The sequence below is a fragment of the Cinclus cinclus genome, chromosome 5 (genome assembly GCF_963662255.1).
Source record: "Cinclus cinclus chromosome 5, bCinCin1.1, whole genome shotgun sequence".
In the NCBI taxonomy this organism is placed as follows: domain Eukaryota; kingdom Metazoa; phylum Chordata; class Aves; order Passeriformes; family Cinclidae; genus Cinclus; species Cinclus cinclus.
In genome coordinates, this window is record NC_085050.1 from 42,418,346 (window position 1) to 42,439,305 (window position 20,960).

Consider the following 20,960-nt stretch of genomic DNA (forward strand, 5'->3'; position numbering starts at 1 on the left):
AACGCTGGGGGAAAACAGAACTCCACGTGAGCTCCCTAAAGGAGGCGGTCCAAGAGCCCCGCCGCAGACCGGGCCGAGCGGGCGGCTCGGCGGGCAGGGCCAGCCTCAGCCGCTGGGCTTCAGGGACTCGTAGCCCTCCCTCAGCAGATCCCGCCACGTCCTGAGGAACCGGGCGTTCTCCGAGCACCTGGTGGCCAGCTCCTCCACCTGGGCCGACACGGCCGACGTCGCCTCCAGGATCTTCGCCAGAGAGAAGGCGGCCTGGAGGGACGGCAGAGAGGTTGGGGGTCGCCGGCGCCCGGTACCGTCCCCGAGGGGGCCCCAGCGCCGCCGAGAGAGCAGCGCGCCGCACTCACGTCCCCGATCTGCATCTCCACCTCCTCCAGCAGCTGCCGCTTGTCGCCGCCGGGCAGCTCCGGTGGCCCCGACCCCTCGCTCCCGCCGCGGACCCTCCGGGGCTCGGCGCCGGGCGATCCCTCAGGCGGCAGCAGCTCCGCCTCGGCCATGTCCCGCTCGGCTCTCCCGCGCCGGGAGCACCTCCTCCCACCCGAGCACCGCCCACGGCACGCCCGGCCCCTCTCCCGCCGAGCGCCGCCCGGGCTGCGGACGGGTTACCAGAGGCCGCACCCGCCGCCCCCGAGGGCAGCTCTGGGAGCTGTAGTGCTGCCGCCGGGACGGGGCGGACCGAGCCGCGGCCGGGTGCGCAGGCGCGGCGGGGCCGAGGCTGGCGGGAGTGCGCCGGGCGGTTGCGGGAAGGGGAGAGTGCCCGAGGGCCGCTGCGATGCTGCTCTACTGCTGCCCGTCCGCCGGCCGAGGTAACGCGCCGAGCCTGGCTGAAGGGCCCCGGGGCCGCGGACTGAGCTGGGCTGGCCCGGCCCGGCCCGGCCCGGGTTGGGCCGGGGCGGCCGCTCGGCGCGGCGTGTGCGGCCGGCGGCTGGCGCGGCGCCGAGGCAGAGCAAAGGTCGCGGCTGGGTCGTGCCGGTGTCCGGGAGGACGCGGGGTCGGAGCGGGGCCGGCGGGCGGGGACCCCGTGGCTCCCCCTGGCAGGGGCCTCTGTGCGGCCGAAGGCGGGAGGACAGCGCTGTGCGTGAGCGCTGCCCGCGCCCCAGCTCTGCGGTACTGACCTGGGTTATTCACCTGAGGCGGGGTGCGTGGAAAGATGAGCGGGTGTTTTGAGCGACGCTAGGTGTCTCCTGCTTTAAGGGGTGAAATGAAGCAGTGGAACGAGTGCCCTTACTTGGGAGGTAGTTGTGAAGACAGCATCCCGACAGCTGTTACTAAAGAGTTGCCGCAAAGTTTCTCCTTGGGGATTGCCTGGCTCGTGCAGGCGTTTCCCATCGCTTTCCGAGTCCGTGAGCTCTCGGTAGTCTCGTGGCCCAGGCACTGTGCGCTCGCTGGGGAAGAGTCTGCCTGTCCAGCGTCTGCACCCGCCTCATCTGATTATTGTCAGATGTGTTCGAGCAGAGTGCCACTTCCTTTGCGTATGTGCAAAATGATTTATTTTTTTTTAATATGCTGTGTAAGTCTTAGTACCATCCGTTATGGCCAAATAAAAAAAAACAAACCTGAAGGTTAAGTTAAAGTTTCATCATATATATGTATGGATGTAGTTGTTATCAGCCTTATAGAGTACTTGTTCTCAGATCCTCCCTGGTTGCAGGCAAAGGTTAACTTAAGAATCATGAGGTTGTATGAGAATAGCTTTTATATTATGTTAGTTAGGTATAGAATTCCTCTTAAGGAACCAGCGTGGATAATACTTGCTACCTTGCCTATAGTGTCACCAGGCAGGGTTATGACACACGGTGCTTGTGCTGGCCTTGCCAATTACCATTCTCAACTAAGCATTTCAGTCATAGCATGCCGGTTATTTATGTAGTTTTACAAAAATGCTCCACTTTAAATATGGTATTCTTCTTCATCCCTGAATAGAGAATTTATTAAGGAAAATTATTAGTCAAGGTACATTGATGGACAGACCTTTTAACTATGACTAGTTTTCATACTAACCATTAATAGGTTTTTTTTAATTGCAAATTGCACACATTTATTATTTGTTTTTAAAAGAGGAAATTTATGATATGTAATAGCCCTCTGAAAAGAGTCCTAGTTTGAGAATTTGAAACTTTATTTTTCATCCCTTTGCTTGCAAAGAAATTCCGATTTGTTCTCGCAACAATTACTATATTTGCAGCAAAGGTAAAGGTTACCTGTATCTACTGTTCTAGCTCTGGCTAAGCACACTTGGGTTCAAGTCTGTGCTTTTACTCTAGACCACAGCATGTACTTTAGATGAACTGTCTTATATTAGTAGCCCAAGTTGTGTGTCTCAACATGTGTTAAGATGTCAGAGCTGAACTTGCATTTCCTGTTTCTACCATTGTTTGGTCACTTTTAATGCAGTCTGAAAGAAACCTTTTGAAGTTCAAAATTAAATCAGACCTTAAAATGTGTTTCACCTGCATATATGCCTATTATCCTGTGTCAGCTGTGCATGGCTGGCCTGTGTGCTGAATAAAGAATGCTTAAAAGGGAAGCTTCCTTTTTTTTTCCCCCATAAAAAAATTACACTGTATCCTCCTAACTGAAAATTTTAAAATCTGTGTTTATTGTTCCTCATCTTCATATCACCTGGTATCCTTTGGGAGGGGGAAGCTGTCATATTTGTTGTACTACTCGCATCTCTGAAATTTTGAATAATTTGGAAAACTACTGATTTGACAAAGTTATTTCTGCTTTTTGCAGCACGTCAGTGCTTTCATGCTCTAAGGCTGATAAAGAAAGATTGCCTTCTATCACTGCATGTCTCACGATGTGCTTCTAGTGCCTCTGTGCCTCGCATAACTACACATTACACAGTTCATCCTCGGGACAAAGACAAACGATGGGAAGGTAAACACATTGCATTCTTTAAAAGCTGCTTTATTATTATTGTAATTGCTGAGTTTTTTGTCTTGAGTTTTAGTGTCTTTACACTAAAATGTGTTGCTGTGTTTTTCTCTTTATGGAAATTCTCTATGCTTAAATACAGGACTAATATTTCAAATTAAAATTTTGCTTGCTATCTCACAATGAGTGTCTTTAGTGCTATAAAACAGTATCAGAAGAAGCTTAATGCTTGTTTTCATACAGAAAATATGCAAACAGCTTTTGGTTTAGTGATATTCGCAACAAGATTTAGTTCTGTTCAGTATGTATCTGCTTGGTTATTTCAGTTGTTCTTACCATGAGGGTTTAGGTTTAGTGAGAGAGAGGTTGGAAGAAATTGGAGATTCGCTTATGTTACTACCATTTTTTTCTATTTAAGGTGTAAACATGGAAAGATTTGCAGAGGAAGCCGATGTTGTCATTGTTGGAGCAGGCCCTGCAGGCCTTTCTGCAGCCATTCGACTTAAACAGTTGGCTGCTGAGCACAGCAAAGAAGTGCGTGTTTGCCTGGTGGAAAAGGCTTCTCAGATTGGCGCACATACGTTGTCTGGTGCTTGTCTTGAGCCAAGGTCCTTAGAAGAGCTCTTTCCAGACTGGAAAGAGCGAGGGGTATGTATGAACATGTAAACACTGAAGTTTTACTAGACGGTAATGAACTTTATGTCTGACTGATTCTGGTATGAGTTGGTACCTGGTACTGTTAGTAATTAGCCCCATTTTAAAATATATCGATGGAACAAAACAAAAATGGGTTCCTTATTTTTAGTCTGTTTCCTGTAGTTCAACAATGCTAAAAGTTTTCTGTCTACACAGATAAGCTGTGGCATTTGCCCTTTTCTGTAGATACACAGAAATATACATATATATATTTTGCATATACACAGTATGTCTGGTGCAGCCTGGGGTGCCCTGCACTTGCTGCCTTTGTGCAAAATCTAGCTCCTGTATACAAGCAGGAAGATGTTTGGCACCTTACCAATTATAAACTTGCTGGATCTGTACAATAGCTCTTCATCGAGATGGCACAGAGTACACAGACTTCTGTGCAGACACTGTGGTGTAACAAAGGCCTGAGATAGTTTTGGGAGGGAGGTCCCAGAACAGCCATCTGACTTGCAGCCAGCTGCCTACTATCACCTGAGAGCTGCAAGAAGTCAGCCGTCAACGCTGCCTTATGGTGATAAATCTGCTAGTTGAGCTGCCTTCTTTAAAAATTGGTCTAAAATATTGCAAGCCTGTGTACAGTAGATGTTATTTGCAAAGCCATATTTTTTTAACCTCAGTAGTTGTGTTGTTGATTCTTGACTGATGACTACCTCATAAAGTACTTTATCTTCTCCCTTGTGATACCTTCTTATAGAAGTGTTGTACTAAACCTGTACTTGACTTCCAGTTTAGTTGTTTAATTTTGTTGTTTCTGTTGGATTGGCTAATAAAACATAATTCTCTACTTCTTCTATTTTATTTTTTGTAGGCTCCACTTAATACTCCTGTAACTGAAGACAAATTTGGAATTTTAACAGAGACATCTAGAATTCCAGTGCCAATTCTTCCAGGTAAAGTTGAGTGAGGGAGAAGAGTCAGCTCCCTCTGTGTCTTTTTTAACTTCTCCATGAATCAAAACAAGTTTGATTCAGTGTAGTGCAGCAAGTGTATGTAGAATATAATAGGTTACAGTGATACACTCTGTGTAGTTGATGGCTCTGATAACACATGAGATTACCTTCAAGATAGTAGCTGTAGATGGGACATCTGCTGTACACAGCTTTGGTTATTTTGCTTAATGTCTGATGTTTTATATGCATGTGGTTTTTTTTGCCTAGGACTTCCAATGGTTAATCATGGAAATTACATAGTACGTCTGGGCCATCTTGTGAGTTGGCTAGGTGAACAAGCAGAAGCTTTGGGCGTTGAGATATATCCAGGCTATGCAGCAGCTGAGGTACTAATGACATCAGTGTGTGTTTATGAAAAGAGTCTTTGGAACCCCCTTCAGTGCAGTCATGATGATTTGTACATGCGCAACATTCCTTTTAACTGATAGTATTGTGAAAACCGTTTGTCTGTCTAAATTCACTGGCTCAGATCCAGAAAAGTACGAATGTATCATACAGTATGTGAAAGAATACATAATCTTTGTGTTTGACCATTAAAGTCATAGTGCTTAGAAGTTCTGCTTTATGACTTTTAATGAATAGATTTGAAGTACAGTTTCATTACAATGTTTGTTTATTTGTTTGTTTGTTGAAATGTTTCTCAAGGTACTTTTTCATGAAGATGGTAGTGTGAAAGGGATAGCAACTAATGATGTAGGCATTCAGAAGGATGGAGCACCTAAAGTAAGTATCTATCTTCCCTCTAGCTAGGGGTCTAATTACGGAAAATGTGATACATCTGCTTCTACTGCCATCAGTAGACTTGCTGCAGCATAAGAAAAGTTGCAAAATTCAGTACCTGTCCTCCCTCTCTATTTAATTGGATTGATTACCTGTGAAAGTTCTGGTCTCAGAACATTGTAAAACTTTTCTGAGATTAGTAGAAAAAGCCTTTCCAGAAAGGTTGTTGTGAAGGAGATTGTGTTAAGTGTTTTTTGGTATATGTGAAATCTGGAAACAAGGGAAAGAACTCCAGGAGCTCCTGGAAAAAGCATCTAAAGGTGAAATAGAAAGCTGTAGTCCATCTGGTAACTAGCAACGTAAGAGAGTGTGCTTCTGGCTGGTTTGGTTTCCTTCATATATACAGCTGCAGCTGCACTTGCTGACAATCTGTCTACCTAGTTGGGGCAAAGTACACGTGGAGTCTGTTTCTGCATCCAGGAGGTGACTATCTGCCCTAAGTGTCAGACTTGGACTTCTGTTTTTTCAGTGGAATCCAGAACCTGCCCTAAGTGTGCTGTTTCCCTGTGTAATACGTTGGGAGAATGTGGCACCTCAGAGTTATTTGGAACAACTTTCACACAGAATTATTTGACTATATAAATTAGAAGTACAAGTTTTTTTCTTAACATTTACTTTCTTTTTTTTATAAAGTTTTGTTCTAGTTTCCTAGAGTTTCAAAGAGGTATTCACTTTCACATTAAGTATGGGCTATTTTTCCCCATTTAAGGTAGGGAGTGAGAAGAAAAGAGTCATTCTTCTTTTGAGAAAATAGCCAGTGGAGGAGTAATGTATTTTTTCCAGTGTAATAATGTGTATCTGCTGTCGGTGATGGACACACTCTTGTTTTCCAGTGCATGCTTTGTCCAGAAGGTGGCACAAGTAGTGAGTACAGCTCCTGATGTGATGAAGCTTCATTGGGAGTTTGAGTTTGTTTTAAGATGGGAAGGAAAAATTTTACGTGTGTTTCTTAACATCCCCAAAACATAGATTCCTTTTTTTTCCCCCATTTGTTCTGGGAGAATGTGTCTCTTTATTTCTTTAATGTACATAATGAGTTTGCCTCTACTGCAGCTTTTTTACTGCACTAAATTCAAGTATTAATCTGTCACTTAAGTCAGCTGGTACTACCTCCAGTGCATAAAGGCTCAGGTAAATAGATGTGGTTTGTATAACCTCCAGGGCAAGAATATCTTAAATGTGTTTATGCAGAGCCTAATCAAATAGACTGTGGTTCGTTAATAGATTTTCACCTTGCAGTCGGCAGCAACCAAGTAAAAATGACAGTGGTAAAAATACATTGTAGAAAGTTGCATTGATTCTTGTGTAGATACTGGAGAAAGCTGTCAACTGTGAAATACAACTCTTGTCACATTACTGAAATGTTTCAAATTAATGAATGTTTTAATTAATATTTACAATGTGGAGTTGTAGTTAGTTAATTTTATATTAAGCCACTTCAAAGTGGACACTATATATTCAAGAGGTAACTTTTGTTTAGTATTTTGTAAAATTAATTCACGTTCACATCGACAATCAGAAATAGAAAAAAATACACAAAATCCTATGACTACTGTTTAAATATAATTCTCAACTAGAGGGAACATTTTCATTTGTAAGGTACAAGCAGATTGCACCTGAGAGACAATTCAAAACCAAAGCAGTAAGCTTCTTTTGACCTATGCTGGTTTACTTAGAGATGGCTTGGTTCTGGAGAGCTTCATCCAAAACTGTTTTGTCTTTTTCAACGTTAAACTTTCTAACTGAAATCAAGCTTTTTTTCATTCTAAAAAATTTTTAAACATAATCTATATTCTTGTCCAGTGTGCTCCCAGATGCAGGTGATGTACTCATACAGCAGTACGCCAGTTCCCCTTACCTGGTTCTCAGTCTCATCGGAGGAATTTTTAATGAGTTTTTTTTATTGTTGTATTATATTTAGTTTAATTTTATTGTATGTTTTAACATGCCAGATTGGAGTAATGTCATTATTCTGAAAGAGTGGGTCCTTTCGGGAGCAGGGGTGATTCAGGTTTTTCAGATATGGTAGTTCTGTCTAGTCTATGTCATGTGTGTTGAGACACACACACAGTGTTTTATTGTAATGTGACTTCATGAGCAAAAATTAAGGTGTGAGGTTACAGGTAAAGATTCTTTGTTTGCGTTCCTTTGCACCTTGTGAATGAGCAGATTTGAAATAAGTGCCCTCTGATCTGGAAAGATTCTCTTTTTCAGTGACAAGTAGCAATTCACTGTGAGGCTGTTTTATTGGAATCCCCTTCCAAGACTTGCCAGACTTGCGTCATGGTTAAGGGGAAAAGACAGCTGAACTAGAACCATAATTTGCAATGGTTTATAGGTTCTGAGGTGTGTTACCAAGTAGTGTAAAATCACTTTATTACTCTCCATTTTCTTGCTGTGGGTTTGGAGCTGCGCAGACCTAACTGCTGATGAAATGCTGTACTTTTGCAGGCTACCTTTGAAAGAGGCTTGGAACTCCATGCTAAAGTGACAGTCTTTGCTGAAGGTTGTCATGGACATCTAGCCAAACAGCTATACAAAAAGTACAATCTAAGGGAGAATTGTCAGCCCCAGAGCTATGGCATTGGATTGAAAGAGGTATTGGTTGCATAATTTTAACAATTAAAGAAAATACTGTAAGAGTTTAAAGTAGATTCTGTTTGCTTTCTGGCTAATTTTTGTAAGACATAGGAATTAAAGAATTTGAGTTACACTTTCAGACTTCAGAATCTGCTGTTCTGAAGCTGATCACAGCAGATGCTCCATGAATGTCATGACTGTTCATTTCAGCTGCTGCTTCTCTTGTATCTGTTATAACTAGAGGTACCTGTGAATCTATTCTGTTGATTTTCAAATTAAAGTCGTTTGTGAAATCTGTTTTCCATACTTGTATTAAATGAGAAAGTGCTGCCTGATTTTGGGGGGGGGGGGTATTTAGTACATAAGGAAGGAAGAAAATACTTTCCATAGGCTTTTCTGTATGTTAGTGAAAGAGAGAGGAGGGCTATTTCAGATGGTGAGTCATGGTCTCTGAAGCACCTGGATAGGCCTTTACCTCCCTTCATTTGGCATAAAAAATTGGGGTGGGAATGAGGTTTCCTTTTTTAAAAAAAAACCTATATTCAGGAAATATCACTCATTAAAAAGAGCTGTATTATTTTAGCTGTATTATTTCAGAGTTTTGACTATAACATTTTTTATTACTTTAGTATGTGCTTAGAGCTACAAATATTTGTTAAATGGTAAGTTTACACTTCTGTGGAGAATAACCACTCTGTAAATATGACATAATCTTAGTTACAGTTCTAATACTGAAATTATCATTAAAGAAGGCTTTTCCTGTAGAGTTCCCTTTCTTCCAGATGAGACTGTGTCTGCTTTAGCAAATGGTGCAGTCCAGTAGGAGTGGATCTGAAGTAGTTTGTGCTGATAAACTGATATCTGTACTATGCATGCCTCAGGGTTATTTTTACTTTGGACTAGCTGTGATCTAGACTGAGTGCCCTTTCATGACTGGAATGCTTTAGGTGGATTTTTAGGACCCCATCTTTAAGTGTACATTGAAGGAATCCAGTTTATGCCTTCTGTGTCTGCTGTATGATGTGAGTCAAAGCACAGTAAGTGGGAGGAATCAGAAGACCCGCTCAAAAACATGCTCTTTAATCTAAACTGGAACATTATTGTAGATGTGCCCTCTGTGCTTGAGCAGTGCTCAGCTGCCCTCCTGTCATTAGATTGTGCTTGGCATGTACCACGGTGCAGAGATGTTTTGTGAAATGAGCAGAAAATGGACTCACTCCTGAAAACATGAAAATGCTTCTCTGAGTTTATCATGGGTCAGTGAAGTGCTGGAAATGTGTAGGAGACAGCAGAGATGAGACAGTTTGCTTGACAGAAAATATTTACATCAACTCAGGCAATACTGGTTTGTCCTGACTTTGAAAAACTCACAAGATAATTCATAGAATCATATGAAAAAAATAATACTTTAAAGAAAAAAGTCAACATAAGCATTTCATTCTGTGGCATAAGCATCTGTCAAAGTCACTGATACTAGGAATCTTGTGGTTGAATGAAAATTTTGGGTGTAGTATTGGAGTCTCAGTCACATTTTCTGATACACAGCATTTAAAGAGAGAGGTATTGGGAAAATCTTAAATGGTAATGCAGAAAACTATACTGAACAGTTGGTATTTTGCTGTATGTAGTTTTGCATTGCTCATAGGAGTAAATTAAATTTCTCCTATATGTAATTGTGTGTTTGTCTTTTAATATATTATTGAAAGGCTGTTACTTTGCAATCTGAAGTAATTTTTTGGTCATCTTCATTTCAGTTATGGACTATTGATGAAAAGAAATGGAAACCAGGAAGAGTGGAGCATACTGTAGGCTGGCCTTTAGACAGACATACATATGGAGGATCCTTTCTTTATCACTTAAACGAGCGTGAGCCTTTAGTTGCTCTTGGATTTGTGGTAAGTGAAGTTAGTTTTTTCGTTCTTGCCTATTTCATCTTATTTTATGCAGTTTCTGTTCTCTGTTTTACTGAGAAAGTGTAAAGTACACGAATAGGAACATACCAAATTTAGTCCTTTCTCAATCTTAAGTGTGCTTATGCCCATACTAGGGAAAGCTAATTTTTCATATTAATGTCATTAATCCAGTGTCTTTTATTGAGACCAATTAGAAGAAGTATGAATAATTTCTTTACAAACCAAACAAATTTTGGTAATGGCAAAACCAAATGACTAATCAAAACTGTGCTCAAAAAATTCTGGTAAGTTAGGAAATCTAAATTACATGCACTTTGTACAGTTACATTTCCTAATTCATGTGAGAACCTTGTGTGTAACTCCGTTTTTTGAGAGAAGCATATAAAGTGGAAGCACTGCAGTGCAATGTCCCTTTAATTTCTGAGCTCTTCAGTTTGTTTTTGGTATTCTCCACCCCTATTGGCATTGCCCTCTTTAGCAGCTGCATTTCTGAATTGGGCAGGCAGCTTCTTCCTGCCTATTGCCACTTTGTCAGAAGTGGTGAGATCACTAGAGATAGTCTGGTGTCATTCTGGCAGCCAGGTGATGCAAGGAGTAAGGACTGGAAATATTCTCTTATCACCTACAGTTCAAAATGAAAAATTCACTATTTATCCTGTGCACTATTTGCCCTGTGCACCCTCTTCAACACAGGTGTTGACACTTCTGTCTCCTAGATTTCAGAAGGATTATAGAGTGTGTGGAAACACACTATATTTGTCTGTTTTGTAAGAAGCATTGAAAAAAACTTGTTCGCTTTCTCATACGCACATACTTGTCCTGTACAGATTTCCAGTATTGGAATTAATACGTAGATGTTCAAATTACTTGATTTTAGAAGGGCTGAGAGCTCTGATTCTCACAGAGAATGGTAGGTAATCAGTAATGTTCATATTCCCTCCAGAGGGAAGAAAAAAATTAACTTCTATGTGAACACGCAATCACTTTTTTTGTCTTTGAACTTTATACCTATTTCAGTCTGAGATTATTCCTGTAGTAGGGTTATTTTACCCTTATTTTGAAATTTGTTCATTAATTTTGTCTTGTCAGCAATGCAGATGCAAGCACTGCCCTAAAAGCAGTGAGTTGCCACAGATACCAAAGTCTTGATTGCTGCTGACTCATGATGTATTTTGTTACTTATCTCCAATAAAGCTCACAGGAGCCAGAAATAATCCCTTTCTCAAAAGGGAAAAATTCAACAAGAGAATTCTTTTTAAGAGTGTCTTAAAAATGGGAAATGCAGATTATATATTTGGGCAAACTATCAAATACATAAGAATCCTGGGCATCCAGCCCACTGGCAATCTTTTTTACCCCATTTTCTGCTTTCATCATTGCTCCCTTGTGCTTTATTACAATGGCTCTCCTAATTGGAAATTATAATTGACTACTAAACCATTTGAAGAACTGTTTAAAGTATGAGGGCACAAGGATATAACAATCAAAAAATAATTGCTTACCTCTTTTTTCAGCTTTTTTAAGGCAGAAGTATGAAATACAAATTTAAAACAAGTTCTGCTGCTATTCCCGCTCATTTAATTATGCCTAATCCTTTTAATATCAAAGACAGCTGAAAGGAGGTTACAATGCAATTAAATATTTTCCATTTTTCAGGTAGGGATAAGAGCAGACTTGTAGCAGCAAATTTGCAGATTTGCTTCTGCTGTACCATTAATAGAATGTATTTTTGGCATTAGTTTAAGTAGAAAGATCCTGAGGTTGCTTTAGTATAAAATAGACTTAAAGACTTGATGTGGTAATATGTAATTGTTTTAATTTCAAATTTTTTGTTGAAATGTCTTTCCTTATTTTTATTAATGTGCACTTTTTCTTTTTTTAAGGTGGGTTTAGATTATCAAAATCCCTATTTAAATCCATTTAGGGAATTTCAGAGGTGGAAGCACCATCCTAGTGTACAGCCTACTTTGGAGGGTGGAACTAGGATCGCCTATGGCGCCAGAGCATTAAATGAAGGTGGTATCCAGGTAATTTTTTTCACAATGTTTTTATCTTTGAGTTCTCTATAGCCATGTATTTAGTGCTATATATTTGTGTTGCATGCTATACCAAATGTTTTGCTGGACAGAAAAACCTTGTCTTGCTGGGTACTGGCTGCTGTGATTTGCTAGACTTAGGCTCTGTGATACTGAAAATCTTCTGACATATTCACTTGACTTTCTACATGAAATACAGAATCATAGAAACATTTAAGTTGGATGAGACCATCTACATCATTGAGTCCAATAACTAGTCCATCACTGCTAAGTCCACCACCAAACCGTGTCCCTAAGTGCCACATCTATGTCTTATCCAGGGATGGCAACTCAACCACTTTCCTGTGCAGCTTGTGCTTGACAGCCCTTCCCATGAAGATACTTTTCCTAATATCCAATCTAAACCTCCTCTGGCACAACTTGAGCCACTTTCCTCTCTTCCTGTCACTTGTTACTCGGAAGAAGAGACTGATCCTCACCTCAGTGCTCCCTCCTTTCAGGTGGTTGTAGGAAGCAATAGGGTCCCCCCTGAGCCTCCTTTGCTCCAGACTGAGCATCCCCAGCTCCCTCAGCTGTTCCTCATAAGACCTGAGCTCCAGGCCCTGCTTGAACTCTGTTGGCCTTCTCTGGACACATTCCAGCACTTCAGTGTCCTGTGAGGGGCCTAAAACTGCACAAATAATTCAAGATAGAGCATCACCAGTGCTGACTACAGGGGAATAATCACTGCCCTGGTCCTGCTGGCCACACTATTTGTGATCTAGGCTAGGATGTCATTGGCTGGCCTTCTTGGCCACCAGGCCACATGCTGCCTCATGTTCAGCTGGCAGGACTCCCCACATTCCTTTTGCTGGGCAGTTTTCCAGTCACTGCCCCAAGCCTAAGGCACTACCTGGGACTGTTGTAACTCAAGGACCGGACAGAGCACTTGCCTTACTGGATGTCAGTATAATTTGCCTTGGTCCGTAGATCCATCCTATCCAAATCCCTCTGCAGCAGATCAGTGTTCCCACACAGCTTTGTGCTCCCTTCCAACTGACTGAGGATGCACTCAATCCTCTTAATATCGATAAAGATATTAACCAGATCTGGCTCCAGTACTGAGCCGTGGGGAACCCCACTAATGACTGGCTGTCAAGTGGATGTGATTTCATTCACCAACATTCTCTGAGCCCATACATCCAGGGAGTTTTTTTATGCAGCAGAGTGTTTGTCCAAGCTATGTGCAGTCATTGAAGTGGAATTTATATTTCAGTCAAGTATGTTCAGCAGCAAAGATGCCACATAAAATCTTTTGTTTTGCCTGGAATCTTTGGGAAGACAGGGTAGTACCACTGATCTGTTCCTGTGGGGTCTTCCAAAGGACTTGTGTATCCCAGCAAAAGGAACTCCCTTTCAGTGCTTGAGCCTTAAGTCACTGATGGTGTGGAAATTGTAATGTAGTTTGGCAAGTAAATCTTTACTTCTTCAAGTACAAATATGTTGAGTTTTTTTCATGCACAACTTTGAATTTCTGTTTTCTTGAGAGGTGGAATCGTTTGTTCATTTTGTTAACATAAGTAGTGTAAAAGGTAAATTTTTTAATATATTCATCAAGACTTAAGGTCAGTTGAAAAGGCTGGAAAAGCTTGCAAAAAAGTGGCCTGGACTTTATATTTAACAGTTTTAAAGTATTTTCAACCTGTTAGCTTCTCATCTTGAAACACAGGATATGGCAGTATGTTCTGTATTCCCAGATCCATCTTCAGATACTGCTTTCAGTTTGGACCTTAAAACTAGGCTGAGTATTCATGATCTGCAAGCAGCCTGTGTGTGGGACCATGCCACTCTGCCCTCTGACTACTTTGCCTTTCCTTTTTGAACCTCTTCTTAGTATAAATGTGGCTTCATCCTGTTTTTGCAATACAATGGAATTTCATCACAATGTCACTCTTGTCAGTCGTGTGGAGTTAGGCTTGACACCAGTGTGCATTCCTGGCAGAGAGTCATATAGGTTCAGGAAGCAACTTCTTGATTACACCTATCCTGCACATTTAATCAATCTGAGCATTGATTTTGTCCATTCTGTGGTGGAAATATGTTGTATCACATTGTAAAACAGCAATGTTACTGGCTTATTTCAAAAACCATTGCCACTCCATTATTAACACAGATACAATGCAAAATATAAGATGTTTTAATCTAGACTTTATGCAAGAGGGCCTTCTTTTTCCACCCTGTGCACTTGTTTCTCTATCACACAGTCATTGAATTTCTGGCTTTGGTGAACTAGCCAGATTGTGGTTTTAGTTGCACCCTCCTTATACTCAAAATCTATAGCTCAAAGAACACAGTATTTTTTAAGTGACTTACAGGCATTGTGCTAAGTTACACAGTAGAACTACAGACCTTGCACATCTCTACCTCATCGTTGGACATCTTTGCTGGATTTAAACCAATATGTCCTTACTTTGCATTGTTCCTAATATAAAAGCATGTTTTGCTTTGTTGGTTTTTTGGTGGTGGTTTTGGTTTTTTTTCCTGTAGATACGTTTGTCTAGGTGATCATGAAGTCACTCTTTTAAAAGACTTTTTTTTAATACAAGGCTGAGTAAAAAACTTTATTGATGATTCACTTAGGAACAATTTTAAGGTTAGCTCTTCTTTTGCATGTGTTGCATTGATTAATAACTGTAGCAGTTTGACACATTGGTATCACTGTAGTCCAGGCATATTTTCTTTTTTAAGTCATTCTGTAGCTCATTTTTTATTCTGGTAACAGAATTGCATCAAATGGTGTATAGAGTTACCATCAACTTCAGCTTTTTTTATAGATAACCTTATGACCATGATCTTCAGTCTTTAGCAGAGAGTGAAGGGGGAGAGAGAGAGTGTATGTGTTTTTTAACATATGTGGAAGGAAGGATCAGAATTTAGTAACTTAATCTCTGTAGCTACTATTTCTTATGTTTATTGAAGTTGCAAAACAAAGCACTTAAATTCCAATGCATCCTCTGTTTTATGAAAAACTTATGAAAGGGTTAAGAATTGTGGGGGAAAAAAGGTGTTGCAGTTGTTGAGCAATGTATGCTATGAATATCAGAGGGAGAAACCTTTATACCAGTTCTGGGTTGCCAGAACTGATGCCTGGAAAGGCTGATCAGGAGCAGAGACTAGACAGAGCAAAAGGAATAGGTATTTATTGAAAGGATACACCTTGGGCAGTGCAAGAGCCTGGTCAGGGCTACACCCAAATCAAATGCAAGATGGATCCTGGTCACGAGTTTTTACACTTTTATAAGTTTTGGTTCATCCACATATTGGGGTCAATTGTCCAACCACAACCTCAGGCAGGATATGAAGTCTCAGCCCCCTGGCTTGACCCTTTCCTTTTGCTGTTGTTTCTGCTTTTTGGGTACCAGTTGTCCTTGATTTTCTAGCTAGGAAGAGATTCTTGTCTAGCTACCCTGTGAAGAGAACTTACTAACACCTAATATAAAGTTTCAGAGTTACACACCAAGCAGCAGAGAATCTGAAAAATAAAAAAGCTAAAACCCAAGGCATCATTGGCAACCCATTTAAGTTTAAGCCCTGATTTGAGCTAAAGGGAGGAAGAAAATGAGGTTTCCTGTCTGCTGGCAGGAAGGACTCTGCAGGGAGCAGGTGTCTCCCCTTCTGTAAAACGTCTTGTTTTGTGTCTGCATCTCAGGGGCATGATGTGTTTCTTCCACTGACTGTGAAAGCAGACACCAAGTGTCATAGTACTAATAATGAGAATTACTACCAAAGCTGCAGTATGTGCTACCTTTTGTGTTACATGACTCATCTTTAATCTCATTTGTTCTTCAGCAGTATGTTGGGTTACTATGTTCATACTACGTGAAACAGTGGTTGCAGAAGAAATGCACTTGATCGCCGTCTTCCTATGCAATTCAGATGCTTATGTCAGTGCTACACCATTAAATCCTAACAGATAACACAGAATGGCTGTTTTCTGTGAAAGCAGAAAACATCCTACATACGTAATCATTTTGAAATAATGTTATATAGCTAAACTTAAAACTTCTTGTCCTAGAAAAGTAAGATGTAATTGTGTTTTCAGCCTGAATCAGGTTTCCTATGAACCAAATCACTACATCTCTGACTAAACGAATTGCCCAAGACACAGAGGAAATGCTGTGTAATACAACTTTTTTAGTGATTGCTATGTGACTAGTAAAGATGTAACAATTGAACAAACAAAGAAACAAAACTTTTGGTTTGGGTTCTCTTAAATTCCAAGGGGTATACTTTTTGGACATTTTTCATTAAATTCAACTACTTGTTTAGTATTTAGGTTACTGAAAAATTAATTCTTTCCTACAGTTTTAATAAAAGTGGGACTCTAGATTAAGACAGGTTGCTCAGTACTAAAGACTTTTGGAGGAAGAATATGTTCAAAACTTACCTTCAGCAATTTGTGACTTAGGTTTGATCAGAGCTTTCTGCTCAAAGTTCTGCAGTCAGTTTGCATTTTGAAGCTGTTCCTGGTCTAAAATCACCTTGGTGGTTGAGGTATTCCTTAGTTAATATAGGTGTATAACATAGTATATTAATACTACGTAATACTACTATTGACCTGATATTTGCAAATCATCTTGGCTGTCTTAGGTTTGTGAGTTGACCATACTCTGACATTATGCCTAAAGAATGGGAGTAAGATGGTGATTTTGCACCAATATATATAAATTTGTTGGCTGTAAGCAGCTTCTAAAATAAGGAGGGGGACAGGCATGATAGCATTGTGCGGTTTCACAGAAAAAGATTTGTGGAAAAAAGCACTGTGAGATGAGTACAAGTTACTGTGTGGAAATCAGGGAAACAAATGGGTTTTTTTATTTTAAAGAATTCACTTGAGTTTGAAGGAGGAAAACTCTATCGGTGGGTGACGCTCATGGAGTTTTGCTGCAGATAAGGCAGCTGGAAAGAGGATATAAGGAAAACGTTGTCACTTTCATACTCAGCAGAAGTGGAGTGTCTGTGTTTGTGCATACTATGCTCAAATTCCATAAGTGGAGTAACTGGTGTATGTTTAGATAGTGCACATGCCAAATCTGAAAATGGAAATGACATTCAAGCCTTATGCCAGTTTAATTTCCAGAATGTTATTTTCATTTTAACAAACAAGAACAAAACAACCACCTTTCTTTCTGTTTTCTCTTCAGTCAATACCCAAACTCACCTTCCCAGGTGGATTATTAATTGGTTGCAGTCCTGGACTCCTGAATGTTCCCAAGATCAAAGGAACACATACTGCAATGAAAAGTGGCATGTTGGCTTCAGAAGCCATTTTTAGTCAATTAATCAATGAAAATCTCCAATCAAAGACAGTAGGTAAGATCACTGTACTTTGAGTTGTAATTACCTTGTGTTCAATTAGAACAACCACCAGCTAACAGCAGTAATTAATGTGGCTGAATGAATTAGTTGGAAATGTGAATAAATTATGAAATGGGTGTGTTTATAGTATATTTTATTGTTTATTTACTATTGATAATGTCAAATTATTTAAGAAAGAAATTAATATTTACTCATATATTCCTAAGTATTGATCCAACTGCTAGAAGCTCTAATGACCATCTGAAAAGTAAGCTTATGCTTTCTGTATAAGTAAACAAGAATAGTTTCATTCCTACAAACACAATAAAAAATAGTGCTTTATAATTCAGAAAGTGTTACTGAAAGCCTGCCAAAACAGGAAGCAAAGAGGAATAGATTAAATGCAAGCAAAACAGCATGAGATCTTTCAAATTTGCTCTTACTGTTTTTAGGATGCTCTTTCCATTCAGTCCTTTCTTCTGTCTTTTAATCTTTTAGTTGTCTCAGTTTGAGACTACGTGTATTTTATTTTATACATAATACAAGCACGTTGTAGTAATCACCTGGTCCTGACCACCTTGTAGTGATTTGTTTAAGCCTTAGTTGTCCCCTTGTATCTGTTAATAACGTCTGGAGAGAGAGAGAGGGAGAATTAGAATTTCTAATTCTAATTGGAATTAGAATGAAGATGAGACACTATGGCCAGGTTCCACATGACGATTATTTTAGAAATCTCCTTTCTGTACTGGTAGATTCATGCCTCTGAGCTCTCATTGAGCTGAAATGCACCATACAGAGGTGTGCTGAACGATTAAAACTTCAACGAGACATGCTAAAATGGTTAGAATCCATCTGAAACTATGGACACTGTTGATGGGTAGTGTGCCACTCTTGTTTGATTATGGACAGGTTTTATATGCTGTTTTCCAGTCTTGTCAAGACTGGACTACTACAGCCTACTTTCTTCTCATTGCAGGAATAATGGGCTTTATAGGAAATACAGACTGAAGCATGCTTCATATATAAACAGGGCTTAAAACTGATTATTTACAACATTTATTCCTATATAGTAGTAATGGAGAATGGTGAAGGGAAAACTCTCAAATAATTTTCATTTGAAGAAACATTATTTTTTAATTACTTGACTTTAATTGCACTGTGATAGATGTGTCAAGCGTGAAATGTTCTAGTACTTGTAAAGAATACAATCAAAGAGTTTCAATCAAAAGTTTGCAGTCAGGTATATCTCATGAGTGTGCTGATTATGAAGGAAGAAATTACCTAGCAGTGGCATTACCCATTGGGCCATAGCTGTAGTTACTGGAATGGGATGTTGGTTGCCAAACTTCTTTGGAAAAAGCTTTTGAACTTGACATTAGAAATGCAGACCTGGCTTTGGATCACAGACTGTCCTGATCAGCACTCAGATTCTATGACTGAGTAGCTGCTTTCCCACATTATAATTTGCTGAGGTCTGAGGTAATTTAGTGTTGCTTGTGGCTCATTTAATAGAGGCTACAAAGGAGCAGTACATATCTGTCAACAAAACAGGTCTCTTGATTCAAGAGGCTGAAACGTTGTCTAGTATATTCCTAGCTTACAGTTCTGAAATTCTCATTTTGCTGATTTCATTGCTAGCAGTTGCTTTTATTCAGCATTTGTTTTTCTTATTTCAAGGATAGTCTTGATGTACTGTAGTTACCTAACAAGTAATGTACTGCCTTAGGACTTGATGTGCAAGAATATGAAGAGAACCTGAAAAAGTCCTGGGTCTGGAAAGAGCTGTATGCAGTGAGAAACATCCGACCATCCTGCCATAGTGTACTTGGTGTGTATGGAGGAATGATATATACGGGCATATTTTATTGGCTGCTGAGAGGAATGGAACCATGGACATTAAAACATCCAGGTAATTTCATTATCTCCTGAAGAAGATTCTAAATTTTATGTCATTCTTTTCTGGTCTTAACTTCAGCTAGTGCACATCTGGTCCACTGGTGAGGCCTTAAATTGTAGAAAAGGAATGGATGATAAAGCATTGAAGCAGACTGTCATATTAGCTACCACACAATGTAAATTAAGACATTAAAACACTGCTTAGTATAACTTGTGTCCTAGTTTGAAAGACAGGTGTTTGCTAAGGAAAGCAGAAGCCTCCCTTTGAACTGAAAAATGTGATCCTTCCTTATTATGGTTTTGAAATTAAGGGAGCTCTCAGGCAAAGATATGGGAAATGGGGCCAAGCCAGAGCCTTCCGCTTCCTCTTCTGGATGTTTGAATCTCACGGGGTTTCCCTCCTCTCTCCCCTCCCCCTTTGTCACCAGGGCCCAGTCAACAGGTATCTTAGCATGACAATGGGGAAAATTCCACAGAGGGACAAGGGAAAGAACCAGCCCCCAACAACTTGGTATAGATTTTTGTCTTGTGAAAAAGGCTACCTTTTATGAAATACTTTATTCTGATGACAAGGGAAGTTAAAAACAGGTTAGTTTAATTTTTCTTGAGTAACTGCAAATCACAATAATTCTATACTGAAATTTATTAAAAATATATTTAGGACCAGATTTTGCGCAGCTCAAGCCAGCCAAAGACTGCACTCCTATTGAATATCCAAAGCCTGATGGAAAAATCAGTTTTGATCTCCTGTCATCTGTGGCTCTAAGTGGTACAAACCATGAACATGACCAGCCTGCTCATTTAACTCTCAAAGATGACAGCGTCCCTGTGAGCAGGAATCTGGCTGTATTTGATGGACCGGAGCAAAGATTTTGTCCAGCAGGTAGGTAACAAAAATGTGTGTTCTTCAGGAAGAACCTGGCCTCTTATTTCCAGTATTCTATCCCGATTTTCCTCCCAGAAGGTCCTTCAGTTGCAGGTCTCAAACTATGTTAGCAGTACTTTTGCAATTAAGTAACTGTTAAACATGTTAGAAGGGAATTAAGTCACATCAGTAATATACTTCCCTCATTACACTTGCTGGTAAGTAGAGTATACATGCAGGGGGAAGCTGTTCAGCAAAGTGTTCTTCTCTTTGCAGGAGTCTATGAGTATGTTCCTCTGGAAACAGGAGAAGGATCAAGGCTGCAAATAAATGCTCAGAACTGTGTCCACTGCAAAACATGTGATATTAAAGACCCAAGTCAGAACATTAACTGGGTGGTACCTGAAGGTGGAGGAGGACCAGCTTATAATGGAATGTAAACTAACAGGAGAGCTATTCAGTGAACTCTGATCAACAACAAATATGTTGGAGTATTTTATGCTGCAGCATAATTAATATGCAGCACTGACTTGAATGTTAAAAGAGTTTGATACTAATGTGCCATTCTGAATTTTACATATGACTGTTGCATTAAATGGAAAGTTGGTGCCTTCAGGTTAAACCCTAGCCTTATTTAAACAGGACTTCTTTACAGGAGCTGTATGACAGGCAAAAGTTCTTATTGGGACTGACAAAGGAGCTTTGGATCTTGGATTTATTACTGAAGTTCAGTGATAGCAGGAGCCATATCCAGAATTGTGGGCACGGTGGAATAATTTAGTACCCACCTTGAAAAAAGTATTTTGTCTCTCTAGGTCGAATGATTTACATGTAACCATACCTGGCAGTCAGGGAAATAAATCAGTCTAGAAAATTGTCACTGCTTTAAAGTGTTACATTTTACTTCAAATTTACAGTTTTGGTTGTCTTTTTCTCCTGATGATGATAATATGCAATACCTATTGTAAAGTGGTTCTAAAAAAATGATACTTGCATCTTCATTCTATGT

At 40.1% G+C, this 20,960-nt stretch overlaps 2 protein-coding genes across 2 annotated transcripts; one reads left to right on the forward strand and one right to left on the reverse strand.

Moving 5' to 3' along the window:
- Positions 1-14: 14 nt before the first annotated feature.
- C5H4orf46 (chromosome 5 C4orf46 homolog) lies at positions 15-506 on the reverse strand. Its single transcript, XM_062494044.1, has 2 exons — positions 357-506; positions 15-261 (listed from the first exon to the last, which is right to left on the reverse strand). Exons 1-2 carry the CDS (start codon positions 504-506, stop codon positions 106-108), a joined length of 306 nt encoding a protein of 101 aa, XP_062350028.1. The 3' UTR covers positions 15-105.
- A 257-nt stretch (positions 507-763) lies between these two features.
- Positions 764-20,781, forward strand: ETFDH (electron transfer flavoprotein dehydrogenase). The gene is made up of 13 exons (XM_062493726.1): positions 764-815; positions 2,746-2,892; positions 3,308-3,537; positions 4,403-4,484; positions 4,752-4,870; positions 5,190-5,267; positions 7,776-7,922; positions 9,659-9,799; positions 11,701-11,844; positions 17,037-17,205; positions 18,917-19,099; positions 19,748-19,969; positions 20,228-20,781. The coding sequence occupies exons 1-13, from the start codon at positions 782-784 to the stop codon at positions 20,389-20,391; spliced, it is 1,860 nt and encodes a 619-aa protein (XP_062349710.1). The 5' UTR covers positions 764-781; the 3' UTR covers positions 20,392-20,781.
- Positions 20,782-20,960: the final 179 nt, after the last annotated feature.

Coding starts and splice junctions, on each gene's coding strand:
- ETFDH (XM_062493726.1), top strand. CDS start 782: ATGCTGCTCTACTGCTGCCCGTCCGCCGGCCGAG. Junction 4,485..4,751: donor TCCAGTGCCAATTCTTCCAG/GTAAAGTTGAGT, acceptor TTTTTTGCCTAG/GACTTCCAATGGTTAATCAT. Junction 9,800..11,700: donor TAGTTGCTCTTGGATTTGTG/GTAAGTGAAGTT, acceptor TCTTTTTTTAAG/GTGGGTTTAGATTATCAAAA.
- C5H4orf46 (XM_062494044.1), bottom strand. CDS start 506: ATGGCCGAGGCGGAGCTGCTGCCGCCTGAGGGATCGCCCGGCGCCGAG. Junction 262..356: donor TGGAGATGCAGATCGGGGAC/GTGAGTGCGGCG, acceptor CCGTCCCTCCAG/GCCGCCTTCTCTCTGGCGAA.